The sequence below is a fragment of the Coniosporium apollinis genome (assembly GCF_000281105.1).
Source record: "Coniosporium apollinis CBS 100218 chromosome Unknown supercont1.4, whole genome shotgun sequence".
Lineage (NCBI taxonomy): Eukaryota > Fungi > Ascomycota > Dothideomycetes > Coniosporium > Coniosporium apollinis.
This window is the reverse complement of record NW_006913266.1, coordinates 632,889-659,295: the sequence shown is the minus strand read 5'-3', so window position 1 is coordinate 659,295 and position 26,407 is coordinate 632,889. Positions and strand designations below refer to the sequence as shown.

General features: G+C 54.8%; 9 protein-coding genes across 9 annotated transcripts; 6 read left to right on the top strand and 3 right to left on the bottom strand.

Moving 5' to 3' along the window:
* Nucleotides 1-652: 652 nt before the first annotated feature.
* W97_01297 (uncharacterized protein) lies at nucleotides 653-2,284 on the top strand (the record flags this gene model as incomplete). The annotated part of the gene is made up of 4 exons (XM_007779205.1): nucleotides 653-730; nucleotides 785-878; nucleotides 938-1,889; nucleotides 1,948-2,284. 4 exons carry the CDS (start codon nucleotides 653-655, stop codon nucleotides 2,282-2,284), a joined length of 1,461 nt encoding a protein of 486 aa, XP_007777395.1.
* A 768-nt stretch (nucleotides 2,285-3,052) lies between these two features.
* On the bottom strand, nucleotides 3,053-4,126 carry W97_01296 (uncharacterized protein; the record flags this gene model as incomplete). The annotated part of the gene is made up of 1 exon (XM_007779204.1): nucleotides 3,053-4,126. One exon carries the CDS (start codon nucleotides 4,124-4,126, stop codon nucleotides 3,053-3,055), a length of 1,074 nt encoding a protein of 357 aa, XP_007777394.1.
* A 2,279-nt stretch (nucleotides 4,127-6,405) lies between these two features.
* Nucleotides 6,406-7,502, bottom strand: W97_01295 (uncharacterized protein; the record flags this gene model as incomplete). The annotated part of the gene is made up of 5 exons (XM_007779203.1): nucleotides 6,406-6,575; nucleotides 6,634-6,795; nucleotides 6,955-7,315; nucleotides 7,367-7,400; nucleotides 7,456-7,502. 5 exons carry the CDS (start codon nucleotides 7,500-7,502, stop codon nucleotides 6,406-6,408), a joined length of 774 nt encoding a protein of 257 aa, XP_007777393.1.
* Nucleotides 7,503-7,744: 242 nt separating this feature from the next.
* On the top strand, nucleotides 7,745-8,533 carry W97_01294 (uncharacterized protein; the record flags this gene model as incomplete). Its single annotated transcript, XM_007779202.1, has 2 exons — nucleotides 7,745-7,784; nucleotides 7,842-8,533. 2 exons carry the CDS (start codon nucleotides 7,745-7,747, stop codon nucleotides 8,531-8,533), a joined length of 732 nt encoding a protein of 243 aa, XP_007777392.1.
* A 760-nt stretch (nucleotides 8,534-9,293) lies between these two features.
* On the top strand, nucleotides 9,294-10,573 carry W97_01293 (uncharacterized protein; the record flags this gene model as incomplete). The annotated part of the gene is made up of 2 exons (XM_007779201.1): nucleotides 9,294-10,215; nucleotides 10,320-10,573. The coding sequence occupies 2 exons, from the start codon at nucleotides 9,294-9,296 to the stop codon at nucleotides 10,571-10,573; spliced, it is 1,176 nt and encodes a 391-aa protein (XP_007777391.1).
* A 2,029-nt stretch (nucleotides 10,574-12,602) lies between these two features.
* W97_01292 (uncharacterized protein) lies at nucleotides 12,603-16,090 on the top strand (the record flags this gene model as incomplete). Its single annotated transcript, XM_007779200.1, has 2 exons — nucleotides 12,603-13,592; nucleotides 13,886-16,090. 2 exons carry the CDS (start codon nucleotides 12,603-12,605, stop codon nucleotides 16,088-16,090), a joined length of 3,195 nt encoding a protein of 1,064 aa, XP_007777390.1.
* Nucleotides 16,091-17,130: 1,040 nt separating this feature from the next.
* Nucleotides 17,131-20,033, top strand: W97_01291 (uncharacterized protein; the record flags this gene model as incomplete). Its single annotated transcript, XM_007779199.1, has 6 exons — nucleotides 17,131-17,172; nucleotides 17,223-17,983; nucleotides 18,034-18,294; nucleotides 18,351-19,301; nucleotides 19,354-19,902; nucleotides 19,937-20,033. 6 exons carry the CDS (start codon nucleotides 17,131-17,133, stop codon nucleotides 20,031-20,033), a joined length of 2,661 nt encoding a protein of 886 aa, XP_007777389.1.
* Nucleotides 20,034-21,316: 1,283 nt separating this feature from the next.
* On the bottom strand, nucleotides 21,317-23,255 carry W97_01290 (uncharacterized protein; the record flags this gene model as incomplete). Its single annotated transcript, XM_007779198.1, has 3 exons — nucleotides 21,317-21,379; nucleotides 21,451-22,926; nucleotides 22,992-23,255. The coding sequence occupies 3 exons, from the start codon at nucleotides 23,253-23,255 to the stop codon at nucleotides 21,317-21,319; spliced, it is 1,803 nt and encodes a 600-aa protein (XP_007777388.1).
* A 680-nt stretch (nucleotides 23,256-23,935) lies between these two features.
* On the top strand, nucleotides 23,936-25,699 carry W97_01289 (benzoate 4-monooxygenase; the record flags this gene model as incomplete). The annotated part of the gene is made up of 4 exons (XM_007779197.1): nucleotides 23,936-24,228; nucleotides 24,293-24,682; nucleotides 24,763-25,164; nucleotides 25,273-25,699. The coding sequence occupies 4 exons, from the start codon at nucleotides 23,936-23,938 to the stop codon at nucleotides 25,697-25,699; spliced, it is 1,512 nt and encodes a 503-aa protein (XP_007777387.1).
* Nucleotides 25,700-26,407: the final 708 nt, after the last annotated feature.

The window sequence follows — 26,407 nt, the reverse complement described above, 5'->3', positions numbered from 1 at the left end:
TTTCAGTCGGACTTCAAGTAGCGCAAACAGGTGGCGAAGAAGACATAAATTTGTTTCTACGTGTCTGATGCTTTCGTCCTGGTGCCTGGTGGTGACTAGCGCTGGTCAAGGAAAAGGATGCACTCAGGCATAGTCATGTAATTTGATCAGGTTGGTAACGATGTAGATGAGATAGAAGGATTGCTTGGGACGTAGCTGGCAATCAATGATAGACTTAATAAGCTACCGATGGATATGACAGCTGAGCAAGCTGCAACAGACTCGCTTCCGCTCCCTCTAACTGAGCTCTTCTGGGTTGCTAAGGGTTCCCCGGCTTTGTTACATCGAACTACACGATGTGAACGAGAAAGCGGGCAGTTGGACGCCAGGAAGGGGGCGATGGCGAGGTTAGGTTCTGCTCCCTTGCCTGGTGCTTTGAAGTCATTCGGGAAAACGTCCGGGCCGGTGCTTCCAATGATGCACTGACAGTCAGTGGCCTCGGGAGCTGCATCATGACATGACCGCCACACCTCCACATCCGCGCTTGGTAAGCTGAGCCGCTCGTCAATCTTGCCGATCATGGCCTGCATGAAATACGATGCGAACCTCAGGGTCTCGCGCCTCTCAGTTCTATCCGTTGTGGTTATTGGCGTTGTAAGGCCGCTGCTGCACGATGGCAAGGGATCACGATGAGCGGTCCCCGCTACTCCAGAACCGCCAGCACGGCGGGGAGGAAGAGGAAGAGCGCGAGGTACGTTCCTGTGGCAAATCGAACTCCATTGAAGGAATCTAATCAGTTCCTCAGCTCCTGAAGTTCTCTGAGAGCGACGACGAGAACCCACGAGCATGGCCCAAATCCAAGAAGCTGGCCAATGTCGGCATCGTTGCGCTAATGTCAAGTGAGCTCCTTCGCCCTCGAGCCGACCCAAGCAACGCGTCGCTGATGCGAACAACGTAGTCCTGAGCCCTCTAGCAAGCTCGATGTTCACGCCTGGTATGCGGCAGATTGCAGAATGCTTTGACACAGACCTCAACGCCGTGATTGGCGCGACGACCGGCTTCGTGGTCATGCTGGGCATTGGCCCTCTCGTATTCGCCCCACTATCAGAGACGTTCGGCCGCAGAAAGCTATACCTGTGGTGCTTCGGGATCTTCTCGCTCCTACAGATACCCACCGCGCTCAGCCCCAATATCGGGGCTCTCATCGCCGTCCGTACTATATCTGGATTCTTTGGTAGCATTGGCATAGCAAATGGCGGAGGCACGATCTCCGATATGTTTGCACCGGAAGAAAGGGCCAGCGTTTTTGGTTGGTACCTACTGGGACCGCTCCTCGGACCAACTCTAGGGCCGCTGTTCGGGGGCATCATCGTGCAACGTCTCGGCTGGCGGTGGATCTTCTGGGTCCTCACCATCATATGCGGCGTCAACACGCTAGTCGGCTACTTCTTCCTCAAGGAAACTTACGCGCCTGTTATACTTGCCCAGCGGAAAGCTCGCTATGAGCAAAGCGAAGAGAGCGGCGGCAAGAGGTATAGCTACGAAGGCGAAGATACTAGACCGCTCACGAGCAAGCTTACTACCTCTCTGAAACGGCCGGTCAAGATCTTCATGCAGCCTATAGTCGCAGTCATGTCATTGTATCAGGCTCTTTTGTTCAGCACCACCTACAGCTTGTACACCAATTACGAAGACATCTATTCTGGATCCTATGGCTTCAATACCGAGCAAGTGGGTTTGCTCTACCTAGGCCCGGGCTCCGGATTCTTGATCGCAGTGTGGTTCCTCGTCCCGAAGATTGATGTGGTCTACAACAAGCTGGCAAAGCGCAACGGGGGTAAAGCGAAGCCGGAGTATCGGCTGCCCCTCGCGAACATTGGAGCGGCTTTCATCCCTATAGCACTTTTCTGGTATGCGGACCATTCCTTTCCAAGCTCGCCTTGGCTACGTCCCAGCTGACATATTCAGGTTTGCATGGACCGTGGAGTACCGTGTTCACTGGGCCGCGTCAATACTCAGCACGCCGTTTTATGGCATTGGCCAGGTCATGATTCTGAATACGGTGCAGAATTATTACATCGACTCTTTCGAGAAGTACGCGGCGTCGGCAATAGCGGCAGGTGCAGTCTTCAGGTCGGTCGTGGGCGGCATCGTGCCGCTGTTTGTGCCCACGCTATTTGACATGGTGGGATACGGATGGGGCATCTCGGTGTTTGCATTTTTGAGCCTTGCGCTTGCACCGGCACCGTTGTTGTTCTACTATTATGGTGGGAAGATAAGGGAGAAGTTTACGGTGGAGTTGTAATATAGGTTGTAGACACTTTACCGGGCATATAAAACTAATTCAGAAGCGCTCTTGCCATGAGCATTCATCCAACATTCAAAGGTCCCTTCTCCGTAAATCGACGACTCTTCTTCCCTCCCTGTGATAATGTACGGGGCAGCGCAATTCACAACAGCAGGGCTAACAAAAGGTGGGTTAAGTTCCTGCCCCGGTCGTTACCCAAGCTAGAGTAGAGATGGCAAAACTATAGTCATTATGTTTGCTTGCTTTTAACCTTCCCCCGTCCGCGAACCTTCAGGCAGACCAGCAGGTGTCTCAGACACCGGTGGCTTATGAGTCTCTAATGGCAGCTTCAGCCGACCGCTGAAACCGCCGGTTTCGCCTTACCGCGGGATCGGGAACGGGGCGTAATCCGAGTTGTTGGTGGCTGAGTCCGGGTGCTGCGTTTGGGTCGCCGGTGTGGAGATGTGACATTGCACCTGCGGAGGCTGAGCTGAGGAGCGGGCTCATGCTGGAAGTTTAGAATGTTTCATCTTGCCCGGGGAATCGGTCGATTGTTTTATGCGGGCGTGTTGTGAGGGATGGGGAGTTGTGTTGGTGTGTTGTGAGCTGGCGATGAGGTTAAGGATGTCAACTGATGAGGACGGATGTGAAGATAGAATTTTGATTCTACAACACGAAACTTTTAAACTAGACAAGATAGGAAATCTTTGCAGGTACGGGCGGGTATCGAATCGTCAATCGTGCTTCATAAACCATAGCACTTCGCAAAAGAAACGAAAATACGCATCAGTTGCCCTTCTGCCTCCTCGGGACCCCATCACCGAGCTGCCATCCTCCTGAACCGTCACGATCAATCAACCCCTCCTCACGAAGCCACTCCTCAAGCGTTGGGTCGGGGATCCAATCCGCGAGCGCGCTCTGCTTAGACTCGCCCTTTCTCTCCTTCTCCAGGTGTCGTCCGACATGCTCCATCCGCTCATCCCAACTGTTCGGGCCCTCGAACCGACGGGCGCAGAAGAGGCAGCTCGACTGCTGCGGCGCCTCTCTAAGCATCTTGTAGCACCGTTCTTGGTGGCGTCCGAGATTGTCTTCAGTAACTGGCAACTCTAGCGCGCTTGTAGTCTTCTGAGAAGCGGCTATTGGCTTCATGTGCATACGCCGGAGGTGCTGCGTGAAGAGGTCTTTACGATTGAACTCATTTGGCGGCTGATTGGGTGCGACCAAGGCGCAGAGGTCGCAGCGCCAGAAGCCGAGCCGGATGTGCTGGCTGCTGACGTGCCGTTTCCACTCGTTCTTAGACGCGAATGTTGAGGTGCAGCCGTACAGCGCGATAGGGCAAGGGAAGGGCCGGGGGCTGTTACCATTGCCGCTTCGTGTTGGTGAAGTACTGTTCGACTTGGTGCGCTTCGTGACTCGGCTATTGTCGTGAACTGACGAGCTCGTGGAGACTTTGCGGCCATGGGAAGGGCGCTTGTGCGTGCCGTTTGACGAGTTGCGAGACTGGGGAGATGATGGACAAGCGCGCTTGGCTGGCCGAGGGGAGGTGGCTGGTGGGTTATAGTCCGCATCTTCAGAGTCTTCGTCGTCTTGACCGCATGGCTGGACGGATTCGGCGTCTCGGATCGATTCACCGACACCTGAGTCTTGGTAGTCCTGACTGTATCGATTGACCTCGCCTTCAACCTTGACTGGATAGCCATGGGGATCTGAGTCGTAGGCAGCATAAGCAAACCTAATGTCACGGTCGGAGTCTTCAGCGCTTTGAATTGGGTCCTCGTCGGGCACTTGCTGGATGTCGCTCAGAGTGATGCAAGAATCACCACCTGCGAAAGGCTCAGAACGGCGGTCAAGATGCTCCATGTAATGAGGAAATTTTCGTGAGCTACAGCTGAGCCGGCCGTCTTGAGTGCAACAGAAGGACTCAGGTGGAGAGTGGTCTTCAAGATGCAATCCGCTCGAGCCACCGCTAGAGGCCGACCAGATAGTGTCATCCGGCGATGGATGACGCTGATACTCGTCCACAACAGGCCATAGCGACCTGGGTCTGTATGGCTGGTTGAAGTTGAATTGCCCAGAGAGCTCATAAGGTCTCCCAGGCTCTGCACGCAGACATCCAGGCATGAACGGAGGTTGATCCAAGAAACGTTGCATCGTCGACATCCTCTGCCTGTTGCGTGTATCGAGAGATATATCCATTCCGAAGCCTGGAATCACCCTTCCCTGGCTCGCGAAACTCATGGACTGGTCAACAAAGCCGTCGTCGAAATCTGGATAGTAACGCGTAGAATGGAGAGGGCCATCCTCGTTCACTTGGATGTCTGGAATATCACAGAAAATCTGCAAGGACTCCATGCTGTATTGACGGCAACAAGAAAGAGCTCAACTGGTGCCGTTGATCATTCGGTAGCGATAGTCCTGACACGCAGGATGAGTTCGAGCGCATATACCCGAATAGGAAAGAGGAAGGCTAGAGGAATAGATCTTATGCTCTAAGCGGTGGCTGTGAGCAAAGAACAGTAGCTGTAAACGCCGGATCGTGGGGAGCATCTGTTGCAATGGGATATGGACCGGAAGTGTGACCTACCCTCGGTACTTATAACACTAGAAAACGGTTCGAGAAACTCAATGACATACGCGAGCGATGACGGGACTTGAAGCTCGAAAGGGGCGGTGCCCGATGCTTCTCCTGGACCGTAGGGCAGACAGACTGTGAAACACTAAGATAAGAGGGACCTGTACTTCTCCATCCAAGTTGCCAACTTTGGGTGACCCAGAATCAGCCGACTGCCTCAAAGCCCCCACCATCCTATGGCTCATACGATAGCTTGAGCGCGAAGAGCCTCATCCTGAGGAGAGGCCCTCTGCTCGAGCCCAATTAGCGGCAGCGGCAAGGCGCCCCTGCGTGCTGACCGGTGATAGCGGGGGATGGGGGAATAACGTCCCGGTTGGCTAGATGGTTCTGGCTATGCGAAGAGCTGCATCGTGGCATGGGAAGATTCAGGAACTCCGCCGGCTGGCGCAGCCCACATTTAGTCCAGCGGTACACCGGGCGCAAGTGCCATGCGGATTGAAATAGTAAGAAAAGCAAAGGATCGTGAGAAAGCTGCCCTGCCGCAGAGGTCGGACGAATCATCGCCTAGTGCAGTACGGAGGTTATGCAGGTGAACGCAAAATAGCAATTGTGGCTGAGCCGTCTTCAGCCCACGGATGCTTACATATTAGCCGGTGAGTTTTACGAGGTCGACAGCGCTCTAGGGACTGCCATGATGGAGTGAACGGATGACGAGCGAGCAAAGATCAATTCACCTAGCTACAAGTGGACTGCGCGGTCGCCGTGTTGGATGCGGGAGTCGCGGCAGTGTCGACACGACTGTGGTGTCGGGCGTCTTGAAAGGGAGGCCGCTTCTCGGGATTGGTCGAAGGGGGGGTGCCCAGTGGAGACATTGAAACGAGGCAACGGGTTTCCGTCAGGCAGAGAACCGGCAGGGGCATCCATATGTCATGCTGTCCGACTACTGCTGTCCTGCGTCCTTGGCCCTCGCGTTGCTCGCGTCAAGCGCATAACAGCTGAAGTGCACGGATGATGATGGTGGTGGTGTGGGCGGTGTCGGTGGTGTCGGTGGTGTCGGTGGTGTCGAGTGAGTTCAAGACGAGAGGATCGCTTGCAGGAACTTATCACCCGCATTCTGCAGGACGAGCGGCTGGCGGGAGGGCGAAGCAAATAAGCGCCATAGTTCACTTCGATCGTTACTCTGCGCGGAGAGGAGCCTCTCAGGACTCTGCTTCATCAGGACACGCTAGATCCTACCTACTTACATGCAAGCCGGTATTGTGGCTTCGCCCGGTTGAGGCTCTGCGTCCCCATCTGGCGGTGGGATGCTCGTCACCGGACAGCGCACCTGCACCCAGGTACATCCATGTTGCGGAATCTGCCTCACTCTGCTCCGCGCAGGCCTCAGCTGAAGTTGTTACTCAGGCGTTTGGCAGAAAGTCCCGCGCCCGCCAGGCCGCCAGGGCTGCGCCATTTATTTGGTGTTTGCTCTACGAGCCCATGCCTGACGCTCATCTTCGGTGTGCAAACGACCTGGATATCCTGGTCATCAGGCCGTGCAAACCACTCGCCCGCCCCCATATGTCCGTCAGGTCAACTTAGCCAGGAGTCGGTCCTCAACCCCGTCTAAGATCCAGTAATGCTCTATCACCTCCAGATTCTCGGCCTCGCTAAGGAACAGCTTATCCGGGTCCTGTTCTGGACCCATCCCAGGCATCTGATTCATCTGCGCCATTTGCTGTGTAACTTGGCTTGCGGCTATGTTGCTGTTAGTCATTACGCTCGACAGCAGGCCGTGTTGGCTTGATCAACGTACCGTTGTTGCTGCCAAGGATGAAGTTGTATACCGGCTGCAGCCCAAAAAGCGTGAGGAAGTACCATGACAAACTCGATACCCATCGCACATCAAGATCCCGAGTGCCAACGCCTGACTGCAACATAGACTTGAATTGTGGCGTCAGTGGGAAGGGCAATTTCACTGCTCGCCAGATCGCCAAGTCAGCAAGGTTCGGCGATGCCAGTGTGCAGCGGTCAGATGGGCCGTGCCGTTCCGCCTCCTTTGAAGATACATCGAGGAGGCTGCGGAAGGCTGCGGCTGTGGTCCATCGATACCATGGTTAAGGGCACCAGCACTCACTTATCACGAAGCCCGAGAAGAACGCATTGATCCACCCCATAATCAACGTTTGCGGCACCATCATAGCGACATTCCCCTTCATCATGCCCATCATGCCCTCCATCATTGCTGGATCTGTCATTGGATTCGGTCTCGGCTTGCCTCTCGCTTCTGGGTCCGCTAGGAAAGCGCCATCTTTGAAGGCCTGAACCATAAGGGCCTTGCGGTTCTGGAAGGATGAGGCTGAGATGACGTTGAAGTTGTTTCGCAGGTTGATGGCGCGCATGAGGGAGCGCTGTTGCCGGACTTGAGGGAGGGTTTGCTTCTTGGGAGCGGATTGGAGAAGGATCATTGCGTAGTGTCTGAGGATGCCAGTAAGAACCTATATAGTAGTTAGCCAAAGTCCTCTATTCGGGTGGAGCGAAGAGCATACCATGACCACGGTGATGGGCAGCAATATCCAGTAGCTAGAGCACCTGTGAGCTGATATCTTCAACCTGTCGTATGTTGCTGGAGCCATACAACAACGCTGGATCCCTATGGATCGTCTGCACCACCGGTTGAGCCATCCTGATGCTCAGTCGTCGTCTACCTTGCTGGCGCGCTGGTGTTGCGGAAACTTGGAGTTTGAGTGCCCGCAACGCCGTGGTGGAATCGTTGCTTTGGAGGTTGCAGGGGTTCGGCGTGCTGCACGAAATCGGACACCTTTGCGTTTGCACACTTACTGAGCGTCAACACCAGCGCTGGGAGCTCATTGTAGCTCCATACACCCAGTGTGCAAACGGAGAACAGTCTAACACCCGGATTCGCCATGACGTCTTCAACGAAGGTTCCCGTCTACTCCCTCTCCGGTAGATTCAACTCCCGAGACTCTGTGCAGCAGTAAACAGATCCTGATCACGTTGCAGACCTCAAAAATACCACCGACGACGCTCTTCCCGTATACCTGACTACGCTCCCGAATGAGCCCTTCAAGCAGTCACACTACCTCGCAGATGTCCGCCTAGTGCTTGGTTACACAGCCGTCGCGATTGCTGGCGTGCTCTTCTACTTCGACTGGACCCTTGGCTGGGAGAATACTAAGGCGTACACTGGCCCTGCTGTTCTAGCGTACTTCCTGCTCAACGGTGTGTTTACCTACTGGATATGGGCTGTAGAGAAGGGCACTGTGTTTGCTGGGAGCAGGGGGAAGAATCAGGTAACTAGTCCCCGGCAGAGCTACAGACCAAGATCGACAAGCACTGGATGGACTGACAGCGCTGGCAACAAGATCACGATGGCATCGAAAACGAAAGACCATATCCCCATCTACCACCTCACGGTTAGCGTCGACGGCCGAAAACTAGACATCAAAGCGCCCTTCACACAGTGGTTTTCTGCAGACGGCTATTTTGTAGCTAAGCCGTTCCAGCAGTGGCTTGCGAGCGAGATATCGGTCATTGGCGAGGCAGATCCAAACAACGTGGTGGAGGAAATCGGCAGAGGGAACGTCGTCGATGGCGTTAGGCCGGAGAAGGTGCAAGGTGTCCTAGATCAGATTAGGAAGGGTGCTACGACAGGGAGCAGCCCGGGGAGTGGAAAAGCGCGAAGGCGAGGGTAGAGACGGTGGGCTCTCGAGATCAAAGAGCATTGAGCACTGACTACCATCGGGCGAGTCGGGGCGTTTGGGAGAACACGCTATCACAGCTTTGAAGTCTGTTTTGGACCCGGGCGATTTTGTCCAAGCATCTATGTAACGGACTAGAGCGAATGAACCAGCATGAGAGGGATACTGTTCTTTAGTTTTTGATAGCCTCGTGATGTTTGTAAGGCATGTACCTACCCCGTGGAACAAAGCTCACTCCTGTTGCCAATTAACCATTCTTGCAACCAACTGACATGACTGTCGTATGCCGTTATGCCGCTTCTGAATATTGCTCTGAGAACGTTTTCGACCCCTCGAGCCTCTCCACGTGCATCCACGGATATTCAACTAACTGCGATATCGTAGCGCCATCTGCAGGGTCCGCGGAACAAGGGACCGAAGCGCCGCAGATTTCCCTCCAGGGCTCTCCCGTTCTCCGGCGGAAAGGAAGCATCGGCCTCAACGGTCCAGCCGTTGGTCCAAAGAATTACCGCGAGACGTATCGTGAAATGATGGAGCTACAAAGTGTCCAGTATCTTCCTCTCTTCTCACGCTCGATTGTTCACTCCTCTCTTCTTGGCCGGCGTCACACCCCTCTATCACATGCAACCCCGCCCTACATTACGCTGCAAGCTCCCGTTGATCAGGAAATTAAACACCAGCAAGTAACGACGAACTCACGACTGCTCCCGTGCCGCTACTACAGTTCAGAACCGCCTTGACCGATAACGAGACCATGGCCCAATTGATCGTTCAACCATCTCCCAGGGGCCTCCTACCACCGCTCCTAGCATGTCTCCCAGCTTCCTTCGCTTCTCCACGACCTCCACCGGCCCTGCTACCCCTATTATCGCCCATCCTCCGCCAGCGCGTCCAGCTCCTCGCGTCCAGCAATTCCGCATCAGAATCATGGCTTCCCCTGCTGTGCTGGGATCGTCAGCGTGCGGCGAAGCTCCCGCAAATTGTTCAGACGATACAGCTGGAGCCTCACCCAGTATCAGGCGAGTTCGAACTCGATGATGTCAGGGCGACGGGATATAGGCGCTTAGACAAGGAGACTCTCCACGCACGGTTTGAGTTGGATCAGTTTGGCCTCCTTCCTATATATCTGTGGTGCGAGAATGATGAAGCTGGCGGTGGGACGGGCTGGAGACTGGCCGAGATGAGAGCGTTGGAAGACCTGGACGATGGTACGGGATGGTTTGGGAGTATAGAGGAGGCGAATCAAGGGGCGGGGGCGAGGGGCGCTGGCACAAATGGAATAAACGGCCACGCGGAGCCAGTTCTAGCAGGAGAAGGTGATGCAGATGAAGATGAGGACGACGACAGCTACTGGGCCGCATACGACCGCACACCGGGACGGACACCAGCGAAAAGATCGCCAGCACCGAACACCGGCAGGCCAAGCAGCATACAACTGCCGACGACATCAGAGCTGGAGTACTTCGCACGGTACGCCGCTGAAGTGCAGCCAGCAATGGACCCGCATGATCCGGACGAGGAGGATGCGGCGGCGGCAGCGGGAGGGTCGACGCTTAATGGTGATTCTATTACCCGAGGCATGCCCGCACCACAGCCGGAAGTTGAGGCAGTGGGGACGACAGATCTGGGGTCTCTAAGTCGAGACTCCGCGATCCCAGCTCTCCTGCAGCCAAATGGTCATCCTGAGTCAGGCCGGGATCGAACAAGTGAGTACCTCTTGACTCTTTTTGGAGCATGACCCTGACTCCGCTACCAGATACCACGACCAGCAATCTCTCAGCGCCTGTCTACAACGACGCAATCGAATCTCCACGTCCCTCATCCTCCGCGTCGTCGCTATCAAGCTCAGTGGCACGACTGCAGCAGCAGGCCGAAGACCACTCACAGGCCGAAGTGGGCATCAAACAGCATATAAGCACTGACATCAAGAGTCTGTTTCGTTTGGCCCGCAGTGCGGGTATCGAGAGGGCTGAGTTCGAGAGAATCGTGAGGACTGAGCTTGATTGTCTTGGGTTGATGGATATGGAGCAGTGAGCCGGGTCTGCCTTTCCCACGTTTGTTGAATATCCCTCGGAGATGTCATATACCTCGGTTAAGCGTATCACTTCTCATGAACGTTGTAAGCATTCCACAAACACAATTCTCCATCATGTTTAGGGTGAGGGAGAACTGTCAGGCGCGCCCCAGGCGCAAGCAGATATATAGTCACGTGGACACTCAGTCCCTGTGGGGATCAGACAAATTGCAAGATCGACTTGGTGCTCAATCGGAGATGCATTTGACGCAAGGCATTGACTACTTGCATGATCATCCAGAAGCCCTCGTGTTGCACTTGCACCACAGGAATTCTGAAGTTTGCTGCTGATTGTGGCAGTGCTCAGCCATCAGGCGGCCTGACAGGGCAGGCTCCACCCGTTGAGGCGCAGCGTGTCCGCCAGGCAATATACCACTGCCACATACAGAGTGATTGATCGCGAATCTGCCTCGGAGCCCTAGTAAAACTATCACGTCACAGTGCTTCAAGAGCGTGTTTCAGTATATCAGAAGTTCACCGACTTGAGGACCTGCGGCTACCAAAGCAGCCCGCGTCTGTTTCTGACACTCAAATCCGTGTAGAGCCTCGAGTCAGCCTCGAGTTACGCCTAGTGCTGTACGCTGGCCATTCCTTGATTCCATGAGCACACAGAGTCATATCTTGCACGGTACGTCGCGTAGGCATTTTTTTCGTTATCCATCTTGAGCGCGCTCCCAAACACCCCGTCTGCGTTCAGCTTCGAGAAGGCCTCTCGAAGACCGCCAAGCGAAATCCTCCCGCTCAGGCCCAACAGCCAATCGCGCAGATACGCAACCGCCGAACACTCCTCTACTTTCTGTATCCTCCCTTCTGTCAAGCTCATTTACCTTAACGACCTGAGACGTTCTTCCAGTTCTCGTTTCCACACAGAGCTTTGCTCTCCACGCTCTTCACAATCGAGGCACGATACCTTTCGGGACGACGATTGTTGCTTGATAGTCCGACATGTTCAGGGTGTAACGAGCGACCATTGTAGAACGGCTAGGGTGTCGGCCAGCCTCTTAAAGTTCGCTGGGCCGCCAGGTGTAGCTTTGACCCGCGTCTGGGCCCTTCTTGGCTACTACTAGGAGAGATATCCACAGGCGACTTATCGCCGAAGGTGGAAACCAGCCATCATCATCCTAAGCTTCACCTTTTACTACTCTCGGCGGGCTTTCATTGACTGTTCAATCTGGTGAAAAGAGCTCCTGTAGCGTGTCAATGACGGCTCCACTGGACGACGGATCCTACGCGAATAACCCGGAAACCCATCAAAGTCCAGCCGACGGCAATAGCTCCAGCAGCCGGTACATATCACCATTCGAATCAGACAACCTCAACGCGATTGCTACTTCAGAAAGAGCTAGTACCTACCACCAATCTAACAAGCACGACTCGCATCAGCAGCAAAGCAACGTTGCAGCGTTCTCAACAAGCCCAATGGCACAGACACTGTCCCCGTCTCATCTTATGGTGCACGATATGTACGCTCAACGCTCCGAAGATTATCTGTCAAACCCAGGATATGTCGATGCAAGTCAATACACCACCCCGATTTTCGACCAGCAGCTTTTCAACGAGCACCATGAGTTGCCGTTTGATTCCCAGGGCACTCTTCAGTACGGTCTTCGCCACACATCGGGCCCGGCACAGTCTTTCGGACCGTACCCTTCCTCACAACCCGCGAATTTTATGTCCGTATCTACTTCAGCTCTAGTGGCAGCAGACTTCCAGCTGTACTCTCCAAATCTTACACACGCTTCAAGTCCCATTCCTGTAGAGATGAATTACGTCTCGGCCTTTACACCAAGTGGCCAGCCTTCCGGAAGCGCGACGACCACTCAGCCCACATTATCGTTGTTAGAACCAACATCGCATATGCATACGCCAGCTACCAATCCGTACCGCAGCCCGTTTTCAACTGGTAGTCCCAGTGTGATTACCAGTGCGATATCTACGACACTGCCAGTCCACTTGAAAAGCCCCATTGTTCGCATAGAGAACTTCGGCATGAAGGAATCACCTCCGACAGCGCCGCTCAGCCGAAGTCTCAGTAAGCGTAGCCACGCTAGCCGAAAATCTGCAACGCACCTGTCACCATACCCGGCGGACGACTCCTCCGTCGACAATGACGGCGACAATATGCAAGCTGCCCGGGAAGATCTACCGCGCTTGGCAGTAAACCAACCTTCAGTGCAGCGCAGCGAAGATGGGTCGTGGCTCGCTGTTCATTCAGGGCCAGCGGGTATACATCCCGAAGCTCGAGAGTCCATGGAAGCTTCGAATATGCCGACACTCGAGGAACAAGAGAAAGAGCGACAACTTGCGGAGAAAAACGCGGACGTCCACGAATGGCTTGTGCATAGCGAGGTTTATGGCCGGGCCGACGATCCTAATGGTCCTGCCAATAACGGCCGCATACGACGAAATGCAGGTCGACGCCGAGCGAGAAGTACGAACGATGCTGGGGCGCGTCAGAGCTTGTCACTTAACCCTGCGTTAGTCATCCAGACGTCTGTGTTCCCAGAGGCCAGTATCCCAGGTCCTGGCGTCTACCTCGACGAGGAGAGTGGTGATGACGATGAGGAATACATCTCTAACCCGGAGATTGACATACCGAAGTCGCCTCCAACCAAAGTGCCGATTGGCTCTGCTGCTGATGAAGCTTTCTACTCCCCGACAACGCCTTTCTCCACCCAAGCCGCGGCTTTCCCGGGTCAACTCGCTCTTGACTACTCATGGAGCAACAGATCTCGGCTTACAGAGCCGTCTGCTGGGTTCCAGCAATCATTCACTGCTAATCAGGCAATAATGCGGTTTCGACAAAAAGTCAAGGATGTGGAATCTGCATCTCTTACAGCTACTATCGGCTCACGACGGCGCAGCGAATCGGATATGGGAAGTTTGTTTGCCGCAGCCGGTATCTCGGTACGGGTCGGTGACAGAGCCAACACTCAAGAGAAGAGCAAGGCTACTAAAGACCAAGAGCTAGCGCGAAAAGTAAGTGACAAAGTCTCCTGGCTTCCTTTTGCCGTGGACCTGATCTCTCTATCCATTCATACTTCGGAAGAGGAAGCTAGTGGGGCAAAGACTTTAACTCTTCTCGGCTGGAAAGCGGCGAGCAAGAATTTAGGGCATGAGGAAGCTGCATGATCGCGTCTGAGACAGCTTGTGCAAGAGCACATACAGGAAAGAAATTTCTGCATTCTTTCTCTAGTCCGTGTATGGAGGTGCTGAGGCACCGCGAGCATCGCTTTTATTTTGTCCAGTACAATACTAACTCAGTGGTTCAGGGGTCGGAGAGGCGTGGCAGCTTCCTCGACAGGGTCTCTTTCCGACGAAGTAGCACCAACAATATTCTGAGACGGAAGAAGAGCGACGCCGGGCAACAAGAGCCCGATGGTGGCGCTACGGATACGGCACAAGGGGACACACAGACCACTACACAGCCGCGAAAGCGAAAAGGGAGTTCGAGCCGGCCCAAAAGCCCTAGACTCGACACAGATGTGATCCTCATCCCTAGTGATGGCGCACATACCAGCGCTCTTAGTGCGAGCGCGCCGGGCAAGGCTTTCGCTCAAGCGAGGAACAGTTTAAGAAAAGTCAGAAGCCGCAGCGATGTAGGGAAAATGTCTAGGCTGAAGGAGCTTATGAGTCAGCACGGTGGTCCACCTATGCTGACACTTCCTTCGCCTGCGAATGACTCCGGGAGCACTGACGTGCAACGAACTCCTGACACCAAGATCCTGGCTGAGGATCACGATGAGGACGACCTGTCAGCACAAGATGCCGTCAAGATGAACCTTGCGGTCCGGTCGGATCCGATCATACCAGATTACGAGGGTTTCAAGACCCATATACAACACTTGAATCCTCGCTTACCAGAGTATATGCTGGAGCGAGCCACTCAGGAACAGATCAGAAGATACAAAAGGTTGCTAGAGGCCAAAATTAAGCATCTAAACTGCGTCCAGAGAGGGAACTGCTCGTTGGAGTTCTGCACGGCTCTAGGAGGAGAAGGAAAAGAAATACCACCTCGTACGGATGGCAGAGGATTTACCGACCCCCTATCCACAGGTTTCCACGTGACCGCACCCGGCTCTGGTGATGAGGGTGCGGAAAATCTGGGTGACGGTACCGTTCAGCCCGCGCAGTTTCCACTCGGTGTTCCTCAACCGCCTGTCAAGCGGCTACCGGCAGAATTCGAGTGTCCGCTTTGTTTCCAGGTCAAGAAGTTCTCCAAGCCTTCCGACTGGACGAAGCATGTGCACGAAGATGTGCAGCCTTTTACCTGCACTTTTCCGAACTGCGCTGAGCCTAAGTCGTTCAAGCGCAAGGCTGACTGGGTTCGACATGAGAACGAACGCCACAGACAACTCGAGAGCTGGACATGTACTATACCAGACTGCGGACACACGTGCTATCGCAAGGACAACTTTGTACAACACCTTGTCCGAGAACACAAAGTTCCGGAACCCAGAGCAAGGACTGGGAGGTCTTCGAACGCCGCGACTCGGAACATGGCAGTGAACCTCGAAGATATCGTCATCGAAGACATCGTCAGACGGCACAGCGGAGACCATGCTGCAGGTCAAATCCCAGAGGACGTCTCCGAACAGGTCTGGGCGTTTGTCGAACTCTGTCGCCACGATGCCCCAAAACAGCCGGAGGATGAACCGTGCAGATTCTGCAGTAACAAGTGCAACAGCTGGAAGAAGTTGACAGTGCACTTGGCGAAGCACATGGAGCAGATCAGCCTACCGGTCCTCCCGCTCGTGGAGCAGAAGCACCTCCAACCTGATTCTGTCATAAGTCCTGTCGACGCGCAACAACAGCATCGTTCTCAAACCGTCTCACCAGCTTCCGCGGTTTTGAAGAGCGGCTTGCCTTACATCAGCCGCAATGGATCGACACATCTCCGAGAGACAGGCGTCGGCCCGCTTGAGATTGGCTTTCACACAAGCGGTACTCAGTACCCGGTTGTTCCCACTATTGCTGCTCCAGTGATGCATACATATCCCCCTCCTCAGTTTGCGAATCACGGGGTGCAGTACCATCAATCCTCGTATGCCTACAGCGATCTTTCGAACACTCCAGGAAACTTTTCCGGTAGCACTTATCCACCTGTTGCCAGCCTAGCGCAGTCCTTTGGCAACGCTCAGAGTGCCGCTTCTGGACCTAGTCAACTGCAGCAACACAGATATGCCCCTCATGCTTCAAGTCGCTTCATACCCTCAGCAACGCCCACATCAGCGTACGGGCAACAGCCAATGTACGCCTCGCCGACTGATGCAACGCCATTTCCTAGCGACAGCACGATGCCAATGCAGTTCTCTCATGCGGGGCACCCCACACCTGCTTTGAACACGAGCAATCAGGCTGTACAGGCCAGCAACCCGTACGATCATTCGGAAGCGCTCCCATGTTCTGGAAGCCAGTACCAGCAGGTGCCGTCGTATGTGTATCAGCAGCAGCTGTATCCTTTCCATAGCCGGTAGACCGGGAATTCATTTATGAAGTAATAGGCGGTACTCTGATAGTTCTTGGGTCGGGTGTAGCGTTTTCATTTACCGCGGGGCGTAGGGGGGCAGGGCGCCCTTTTCCAGTGAATACCCGTGGCGTAAACCGGTTTCGCATATAGTTCAACGCTGTCCGAGCATTACTCATGCAGCTCATAGACAGATGGTGGTTGTTGATTTCTTCAATTCCCTCTCACCGAATTACCTTTTTGAAAGTTCCGGTGATACCGAGTTAGTGTGCCCTGCAGATGATTGCTTGCTCCGTGACACCAGCAATGCGTCGTCAAAACCAAACCCTGTCCGGTATTACGGCTATTGGCCGTTGCGGTGAGATGCAGACAGGATGACGAGTTTCAAAAGTGCTTGGACTGCCAGGTGCTGCGCCCGCCTCAACGGCCGGCCTCTGCTTGCTGCCAAGAAGAAGGCAACCACTTCTGCCTCCGCGGCATCGTATCAGCTGCGCCCGCCCATTTCAGTGCGACACTTTTGCGGCTAGGAAGCCTCGGAATGGCACTTCTTGATAGGTCGATGCTGCGTAAAGGACGCTCTTTCACCGTCTTGACTGCACCGCCCTGCTGAATGATGAGTGTCGCCCAGCGGCCTCTCACCCTTTCCCCTATCCGTACACCGAACGCTTTGTTCACCCACTGTGTCGAACACAGACTGTCAAGAGGCTCTGTCCGGCGTGCTATCGCCCTTTTGCGTTCGGGTGAGCAATCATTCTCGCTAGGACTGCCACGGGGCCGTGCTTCTTAAGTACTTCAGCTTCTCCACTGCCATCCGCCTCGGCGAATCATTAGGCACAAGGCTGCAGAAAACCGGCTTCAACAGGTGTGCTACATCTCGTTTGTCTTGCTAAACCTTCCTCAAATCTTAGTCTGCGCGTGAGGGCATATCCTGCTTGTCGTATGCCTTACCATGTGATATAGCCTTGTGATGCTGCTTGCCTTTACGGTCATCGCCTCGTCGTGGCATAATGTAGATGTCTTACAACTAACACTCAGCGTCAGGCGACGAGCATGGCAAACAATGACTATCAGTACATGTTTAACTCCAGTTATGTATGCTTTCTGAATTTATCTCGTCAAGGCATCACACTAAAGAGTGGCAGTATCCTCGTGCCACTCAGTCTCAGTCTTCCGCTTCATCTCGACAGCAATGGAGGGCACCGAGGACGACCGAGGTCCCTCGACCTTCAAGTCTGATGCAGATGGGCCCTCCCATTTACCCTGACCAAAATCAGCTTCAGTCCGCTGGGCCAGTCCAAGGATATACTCATACTCCCACCTACATCCAGAACCCACTTGACCGGCTTGATTCTAGCCTAGGCGGAGAGCTTGATAGCTTCCAACCTTCTTCTGATCTTCCTTCCGTTAATGGCACTCATGATCTCATACTGGCCTTCTACCAAGGTAGTGAACGCAGTGAAGCACCCTGGAATCCGTTGATGGGTAGCGCTGGCTTTAGGTCCGAACAGCCGTCTTCGGGATCTGTGTCGGCTGCTTATCCGAGCGCACCGAGCCTCAACCTTGGCCGATGGCGTGAACGCGGCCCGGCATCTGAGATTGAGAGTACCGCGTCTGGACTTTGCCGTGAGGACTCTGGCTATGGGAGCTATCGAACCCTGACGGCCAGTGTTCGTTCCCAAGGCGTCCCTGAGCCCTTGCACACGGAACGAGACTGCCCGGTCACAACGACCTCGCTAGCTGACCTGTCTCTCTCTAACACCAACGCCCAATTTCCTGACTCAACACATCTCCAGCCTAACAAACAAGCGAAGCCGTCCAGTGTTCGTGGCGTTTCTCCGCGCAGGCAGGCCTCCCAGCAATGCCCCTACTGCCTAGAGAGACCCAAGTGCAAATCCGAGTACAAGTACGTCAAATCCTAGAGTCTAGGGTATCTGGCTAATTGGTGGTTTATAGAAAACACGTCCTTAAACATGAGAAGCCGTATAAATGCGATTTCCCTGGTTGCACAAGAATCGACGGCTTCACCACCGTGAACGACCTAGAGCGCCACAAGAAGAGCGTGCATAGAACTGGAGGAAGGACAAAGTCCTACAAGTGTGCAGCAGATAAATGCAAAGGCAAGACAAAGATCTGGCCACGGCTCGATAATTTCAAGCAGCATATCGAAAGAATGCACAAGGAAGAAGAGCCAGACGTGGATGACCTGATCGGCCGGTATAGATGTCTCCCCTAGCTCTTGTAAACCTCGAAGCTGACAAGGGGCGGCCTAGCTCCGAATACCACGGTGATAAAGCCTTTGATTCCCCACCTCCACTGCGGCCCCCATCCCTTCCTCCTTTTGAGGATGCCTTAGCAAATATAGGGGCCGGCTCGGACATCCAAACTCTGTCGTACAACACTACCTCCGATCTGTGTATATCACCGGATCAAGGTGATGGGCAGACCCAAGTGACGGGAAGGCAACCGCGTGATCACAGTGGAGGCCAGCTAGGTGCCAATCTCCTCCAACTCTATGATTGTGGCCGGGCTACTGACCGGGAGTCCAACCTTGGACAGAGGCAACCTGGCTTGCTCAGTTCAGTTGGCCCAGGTCCGGCTGGCCCCCGTAATGTGCGAAGCGACACTGCGGACATTATCGGCTCGCTCGACCTCCTAGCTGACGCTGCGGTGGGCCTTGACTCCTGCGATAGCGGACCTTACCACGAGGCCTTAGAGGACACGGTTCACAGCTACCCGCGAGTGGAACTGTCCGACCATGAGGCAGCTTCTTCATCTCCTCAAGTGATGTCTAGTCCACCGGCCGATGCAACCATAACAACTCCAACCAACCCGGCAGAGGGCGAAGCAATCATGAAAGTTCTTCGAGAAGTCTTAAATGGAATGGCAAGCTTCAAGAAAAGCGGTTTAACACTCAACTCAGCCTCACGCACGGGATCCCGGATTGCACCACCTAGTAAGCCGTTAGCCAGTACTGAGCCTCAACGTGACGTCAGTGTAGAAATCATCGAGTCGGATCGGACCGGCGACGCAGCAAGGACGGTTGTGAATGCCCCTACACTCAATGAAGCAATGAAAACGCTGCTCGCTGAGTTCCTCAAAGGCCGCGAAGAGGAGGGGTCACTGTCATCCAAAGATGTCCCCAAGGACGCCACGGTCGAAAGAAATATACAATGCTCCCACCCCGGATGCAAAACAGTTTTGCCTCGCAAGTGCGATCTGAAGTGCGTCAGATCCGATACAATCTCGAGCGGAATTTGCTGACTCGAGTGACAGGAAGCATATGAAGCGCCACACCAAACCTTACGGCTGCACGTTCCACAAGTGCAAGAAGAGCTTTGGCAGCAAAAACGACTGGAAACGGCACGAAAGCACTCAGCACTTCCAGCACGAAGCTTGGCGATGTCTAGAGCCGAAGGTTGGTAGTCAGAAGGACCAATGCGCCGACCATTTCTACGAACAAGCGTCCTTCGAGAGCCATCTCCAGCAAAACCATCAATTCAGGGACAAGGACAAACTCAAGGAATTCTTGTCAAAATGCCGCATGGGCCGCAACGGCCTGCATCAGTACTGGTGTGGCTTCCATAGAGAACTCCACCCGGTAAAGAACGTGGGGATCAAGGCATGGGATGAGCGCTTTAACCACATTGATGCGATGTTCAAGGAAGGATGGGAGATTGGCAAGTGGCTGTGCGTCGAGACAGACATGACGAAAGAGCAAGAGGGTGCAGCAGATCGGAGTGGTTCCCCTGATAGGGATTCATCGCCCTCGCCTCCTTATGGCACGGCCAATCGGCGGACCCCAAGCCCTGGTGCAGGCCGAGCGTACGTCTCAATGGCGGACGTCTCGCTCCCACAGACCTCAAGGAAGCGACCTCATGACGGCGGCGGAACCGGCAATCCGCCAGCCAAAAGGCAACATTCACAACCAAGAGAGCCGATGTTCAATTGCGTAAGGCCGATCCTCTGTCAGATTAACATACAATGGAGATTGCTGATAAAGAACCGCGCAGTGCCATTGTGGACACGGGCCGTGGAGTTACGGCCTGTTCAGCCACTGTGTGGAGTGTAACCATGCGAGGTGCGACAAGTGCGGTTGGACGTACGTGTCTCTCCAGGAGAACGACGGTACTGGACGCGGGCCCGATCAGGCTTTCGGATCGCCTTGAAAGACGCCCACAGAGAAGACTGGCACGCAAGTTTGTGCCTTTGTACAGCGTCCTGTCAACCGTGCGACGAGGAAGCGTCTGGTTCATGCTTCTGAGGCGGGACCTTTTCGGCCAGCTGCCTTATGTTTGACACAAGCGCATCCGTTCTTTCTGTGGGCAACTATCGGTCAGGTCTTGCACTGCACCTCACCGAGCCCTTCTGAAACAGGAACGCATTTAGGAACCATCACGGCCGTCGGCGACCGCTTGCAGAGACGTCTGAATCCAATGGGATCACCGCAGCCGGTATACCTGGTCTCACTATGCTACTACGGTAGATTGCCATACCGTTCATGCAAAAGACGCACTGTACCCAATCGCGGATTTGCGGTCTGTATCACATCTGAAGATTGGCGCCCCGCCAGAAATGCGATGAAGATACCAAGTTCGTGATTAGGTTCACAAGAATATGCGAACCAACTTCGATTAGCCGCCCTTCGACTTGAACGGAGGATTTGTGGATCCCACTTACGATTGGCCGTCCTTCCTCGACGTGCATGAAGGATTCAACTAGCTTTGGTACCCGATCATGTTGTTTCGGCACGTGGTTGTGCTGTCGCTTTCATACTCACCCTCCTTTGGATAGCTGTGTCTGGGGCTGGTACTTCATCGCATGACTTGTTAGTTAGGGCGTTAAGCAGTGTTGGGAAATTCTATTTCATGTTTTATCCTGGGATAGAAAGACAGAGATTTCCTTGATGTACTCAGTTGCTGGAGCGTCTCGCGCAAGCAGTATCGTTAGTTTCTCCTTCTTGGAATGTCAATCGCTGGTGGGTTATCGTTTCCTGCTGCCAGGGAAATACATGTAAAGTCATTGCTAGGGCTGTTACCTGGATTTACTAGTGGACACGGAGTTATAGTCGTCGATCTCGAACAGCGGATGTACGAGGTAGGCACGAGAGAGGGGGAGGAGCGGATTTGTTGGTATGTGCAGAACGTAAGGAGTCGCTGGTAACTCCAGCCTTTCACTAGCACCAGACAGTTCTATGCGTCGATGACAAATGCAGGCATATCCAATGTGTCTAAGTGTCTCAGAGCTTCGCATCACTCTTCCCTTTCTTCCCCTTCTTCGCGCTGGCCTGCCAACCGAACTCCTACAGCGACAAACATTAGCGTCTAGTTCTGCCATCAAGAAACAACACGACAGGTGCATCGCGCAACTCACCAACTTCCCCTTCTTCCCACTCTCGATAACCACATTCACGACCACCGGCATATTAGTCCTGAACCCCTCCTCCGTCGCCCTCTTCAACTCCTCCGGCGTCCTCACAAAGAACCCCAGCCCCCCACACGCCTCCGCAATCTTTTCATACCGCACCTCCCACCCCAGACTCGTGCTCCTGAGCCCCTTTCCGCCCGCCGCACCCTGTCGCTCCAGCCACTCCTCCGCAGTGTCCGAATCCCCGTGATACACGCCCCCGTTATTCATGACGAAGATCAGCACGTCCATCTGGTACCGCGCCATCGTCTCGACCTCCATGGCCGAGAAGCCGAATGCGGAGTCGCCTTCCAGGGCGACTATCTTCTTCCTCCCGGGCTTGGGGCCAGAGACTGCCTCCGGGGAGGAGGGGGAGGCGTTGTAGGCCTCGTGCGCGGCGATGGCGTACCCGAGCCCGACGCCCATGGTCGCGTAGGTGCCAGCGTCGAGGCGGAGGCGGGGGTGCTGCACGGGGAAGACGGAGCGCGAGATGTCCATTGTGTTTGCACCTTCCGAGACGTAGACGATGCCGCCGTCGTCCGGAGGGGAAAGAGTGTGTAACGTGCGTTTTATGACGTCGAAGGCGTGCGCGTAGGTCAAGGGGAGGGAGGCCTTTGCAGCAGCTTTCGCGGCCTTGTCTTCGTTTTTGCGCTTGGCTTCGGCGAGCGCGCTGAGGTAGGGCGAGGACGAAGGCGAGTACGTCCAGCCGGAGAGCTGGGACAGGAGCTGCGGGACCACGACGTTGATGTCGCCGACAATCCCGAGTTCCGCGTCTCCGCCATTGCGTCCGATCTCGGACGGCTCGATGTCGACTTGGATGAAGCGCGCGGCTGGGTTCCATTTGGGCGCGTCGCCGAAGTGGAAGATCCAGTTCAGGCGGGCGCCGAGGACGAGCACGATATCCGCGTGTTGGAGGGCGGTGCTGCGCGCGGAGGCAGTGTTGGCGGGGTGGGAGTCGGGGAGCACGCCCTTGCCCATGGGGCTCGGGAGGAAGGGGATCGAGGTCTGGTCGACGAGCGCGCGGATGCTGGATTCTGCTTGCGCGTAGGCGGCGCCTTTGCCGACGACGAGGAGAGGGGCTTTAGCATTCTTAAGGAGCCGAGCTATCTTGGAGAGCTTGGCCTCGTCTGCTCCGCTGGCGGGGGGAAGAGGTAGGGGTGCGGTTTGGGGTATGTCTTCTGCTGAGTCGGCCGCTCCTTGGATGAGGTCTGCTGGAAGGTCGACGAAGCCGGTGCCGGGCCTGCCGTACCACGAAGTCCTGTATGCGCTCTCGATGAGGTGTGGTATAGATTCCAAGGCGGGTGGGCGGGCTGCGAGCTTCGTATGCGGCGCGAGAAGGGAAATGGCGTCGAGTTCCTGGAATGCGCCTTTTGTCACCAGATGGGTCTCGCTGGAGCCGGCCAGTAGCAGCATCGGGAAGGCATTGGAAGACGAGTTACCGATCTGGAAGAAGCTCAGGTCAGCATCTAAGCTTGCAAGCTATGATTTATGCTATCTGGCAGACGTACCCCAGCCATGGCGTGGAGGACACCGGGTCCGCCTACGACAAGGCATACTCCAGGCTTGCCCGTCAAGTAGCCATATGCTGTAGCCGCGTAGCCTGCCGCTTGCTCGTTGCGAAAGCCAATGAAGCGTATACCCAAATTGATGGCCTGCTCTGCAATCTCAACAACAGGTATGCCAACAATGCCGAAGATCACCGTCACACCGAGGTCGCGCAACGCTTTAGCGATGACATAGGCGCCCGTAGGCGGAGCGGATGAGGATGTCATTGCATTGGGAGCATATATGGAGGTGTTGTGGCTACATGTTGACGGTAGAGAGTCAAAGAAAGATGGAAGCCTCAGGCTTCAATGACGACAAAAAGCCGAGGTTGTCATTATCAGCACGTGAGATGGGATAAGTACTCTCCGTACTCTGATAAGATGCAGTTGTCTGGGTACGCCTTTGCCCCCTTGATTATTTCTCCGTCGAGCCCTCATGGCGGGCTGAAGATCGACAGCAGCTGTCAGAAAAACTCCAGACCGGAACAGAAAAACGGGAGTCTCTGTGGATACGACAACACAGCCCACAAGTCCCACAGCTCGCAATGTCGAACACAAAATGGACCCTCCAAAAAGCCAAGCTCCGAGTAAAGCTTGATGCTCCGCACGTCACTCGGAGACCGCTCGGGCGGCGTCTACCCCAGATCCGTCATTGCGCGGGGTTGCCGCTGGATAGACAGACCGGCACCTCCCACCCACACGGTTGACTGAGTCGGCTTGTTAATCCAGAATGCTATTGGCCGTTGGCGGGTAAAGCCCCAATTGACATCGGTGGACCTGCTTGCTCTTCAGCCATGCTCTCGTGCGGAGCTCGACGCCAGCCAGGAGCATATAAAGGCATGTAGAATCGAGTTGACCCCTAGAATTGGTGGTCTCATAATTCAGCTTCATTACCAAATCTCCTCAAGATGTTTCTCTCCTTCCTCCTCACGCCGTATGCCCTGCTAGCCATCCCGGTCCTCTACTACCTCCTCCCCTACCTCCGCAACTGGTCCATCAGAGACATCCCCGCTCCCTTCCCAGCCCAGTTCACCAATCTCTGGCTGGTCTACCAAGCCCGCACTGGGAAGCGCTACCTGGCGGTTGACCAAGCCCATAAAAAATACGGCAAGCTTGTGCGCATCCAGCCGCACCATGTATCAGTAGCAGACCCGGATGCTATACCCATAATTTATGGCCACGGTAATGGGTTCCTCAAGAGGTACAGCCCCCTGAATCCGTATCAATGTTCAGAGTGTCACCATATACTCATATGTTTACTATAGCGACTACTACGACGCCTTCGTCTCCATCCGCCGCGGCCTTTTCAACACGCGCGACCGCGCCGAGCACACGCGCAAGCGCAAGACCGTCTCTCACACCTTCAGCGCAAAGTCTGTCGGCCAGTTCGAGCAGTACATGCACCACAACCTCGAAGAGCTGGTCGCGCAATGGGACCGTATGGCGAAGGAGGCAGAGGGCGGCTACGCCAAGATGGACAGTCTGCACTGGTTCAACTACCTTGCGTTCGACATTATCGGCGACCTGGCGTTTGGCGCGCCGTTTGGCATGCTCAAGGAAGGTAAAGACATCGCAGAGATCAGGGCGACGCCTGACAGCAAGCCGACGTTTGCGCCGGCTATCGAGGTGTTGAATCGGAGGGGAGAAGTTTCCGGGTATGCCCCCCTTTCCGCATTGCAATTCGAGCAATGTCAATGAAACCAATGACCCCCCGTGGCTAACATGCACGATCCAGCACAATCGGCTGCCTTCCTCAGCTTAAGCCCTACGCCCGCTACCTCCCCGACCCCTTCTTCACCCAAGGCGTAAAAGCAGTCGAGAACCTCGCTGGCATCGCCGTCGCACGGGTAAACCAACGCCTCGCCAATGCCGACAAGATCGATCGCGTCGACCTCCTCGCGCGCCTGATGGAAGGCCGGGACGAAAGTGGCGAGAAGCTTGGCCGCGAGGAACTCACCGCCGAGGCGCTGACGCAGCTGATCGCCGGCAGCGACACGACTAGCAACACGTCCTGCGCGCTGCTGTTCCACTGCCTGAAACATCCGGAGGTCGTCAGGAAGCTGCAGCAGGAGGTTGATCAGGCAATTCCGGACGCTGGGACTGTGCCGAACTTCGCTATGGTCAGGGATCTTCCATAGTAGGTCTTCCTCTCTCCCTATCTCTCGTCTTAAATCTCCAGTTGGATGTGAAAAAGGGGCGCACATCCAAGAAGGAAGAATCATATCTAACCTTTTCCACCTAACAGCCTCGACGCTGTGATCAAAGAAACAATGCGCATCCACTCGACCTCCTCCCTCGGCCTTCCCCGCGTCGTCCCCCCCGGCCCCGGCATCGACGTCAGCGGCCACCACTTCCCGCAAGCGACGGTCCTCTCCGTCCCCGCCTACACGATCCACCACTCCAAGGAGATCTGGGGCCCCGACGCCGACGAGTTCGTGCCCGAGCGCTGGGAGAGGATCACGGAGAAGCAGAAGGCGGCCTTTATACCGTTCAGCTACGGGCCGCGGGCATGTGTGGGACGTAACGTGGCGGAGATGGAGTTGGCGCTGATTGTGAGCACGGTGTTTAGGCGGTATGAGTTTGAGCTCTATCAGGGGGAGTTGGAGACGAGGGAGGGGTTTTTGAGGAAGCCGTTGGGGTTGGATGTGGGGATGAGGAGGAGGCAGGTTTGATGACTGGCTTGCTTGTTCGGTGTGAGTGATGTGTAAGGGTGGCTGATCGTCTCGCGATTCGCATGCAAGAACGCGGCGCAGAATGTGAATTATTGTATCCGTTCTGACATTACTTGTCCGGCGTTCGACGTAACCTGTTTCGTCCTTCGCTTCTGAAAAGAAAATATCGAAACCCTTTTCAATAGGCTCACTACGTGGTGTTTTGCTCGAGTAGTTTCTAGCTGAAGCATTCAGAACTAGGTGCACTCGTGTAACACGTAAAAACTAAACGCCCACCGGTGCGTTGAAGGGTCCGTCCAAGGGCTATCCCGAAAACTCGTGGCCTGGTTTTCGCAGGGGAACAGCAGCCACAAAATCTTTGGTCCTACTTGCCGACTTATCGATAGGAGAAAGTCTCCCGGATAACCCCTTCCATTAAAGTGATTATAACGCTGTGAGTACGAGGGGATTCTTGCGCATGTTAGTCTATCAGGCTGCCTTGCCATCAACGAGCCAGTAAGGAGCTTATAACCGTCAACATGAGCCAACGAAGAGCGGCCGTGACTCTTCTAGGTGGAGGGACTCAAGGGAGACGGCTCGCGTTCATGGTACTCTCGCCAATTGCGGCATTCATCTAGGAGAACGTGCTGAGCATAATCTAGTGGTCAAGACTAGGAAGACCAGTCTACCTGGTCGACCGTGATGACCAACAGCTTCTACGAGCTAAGG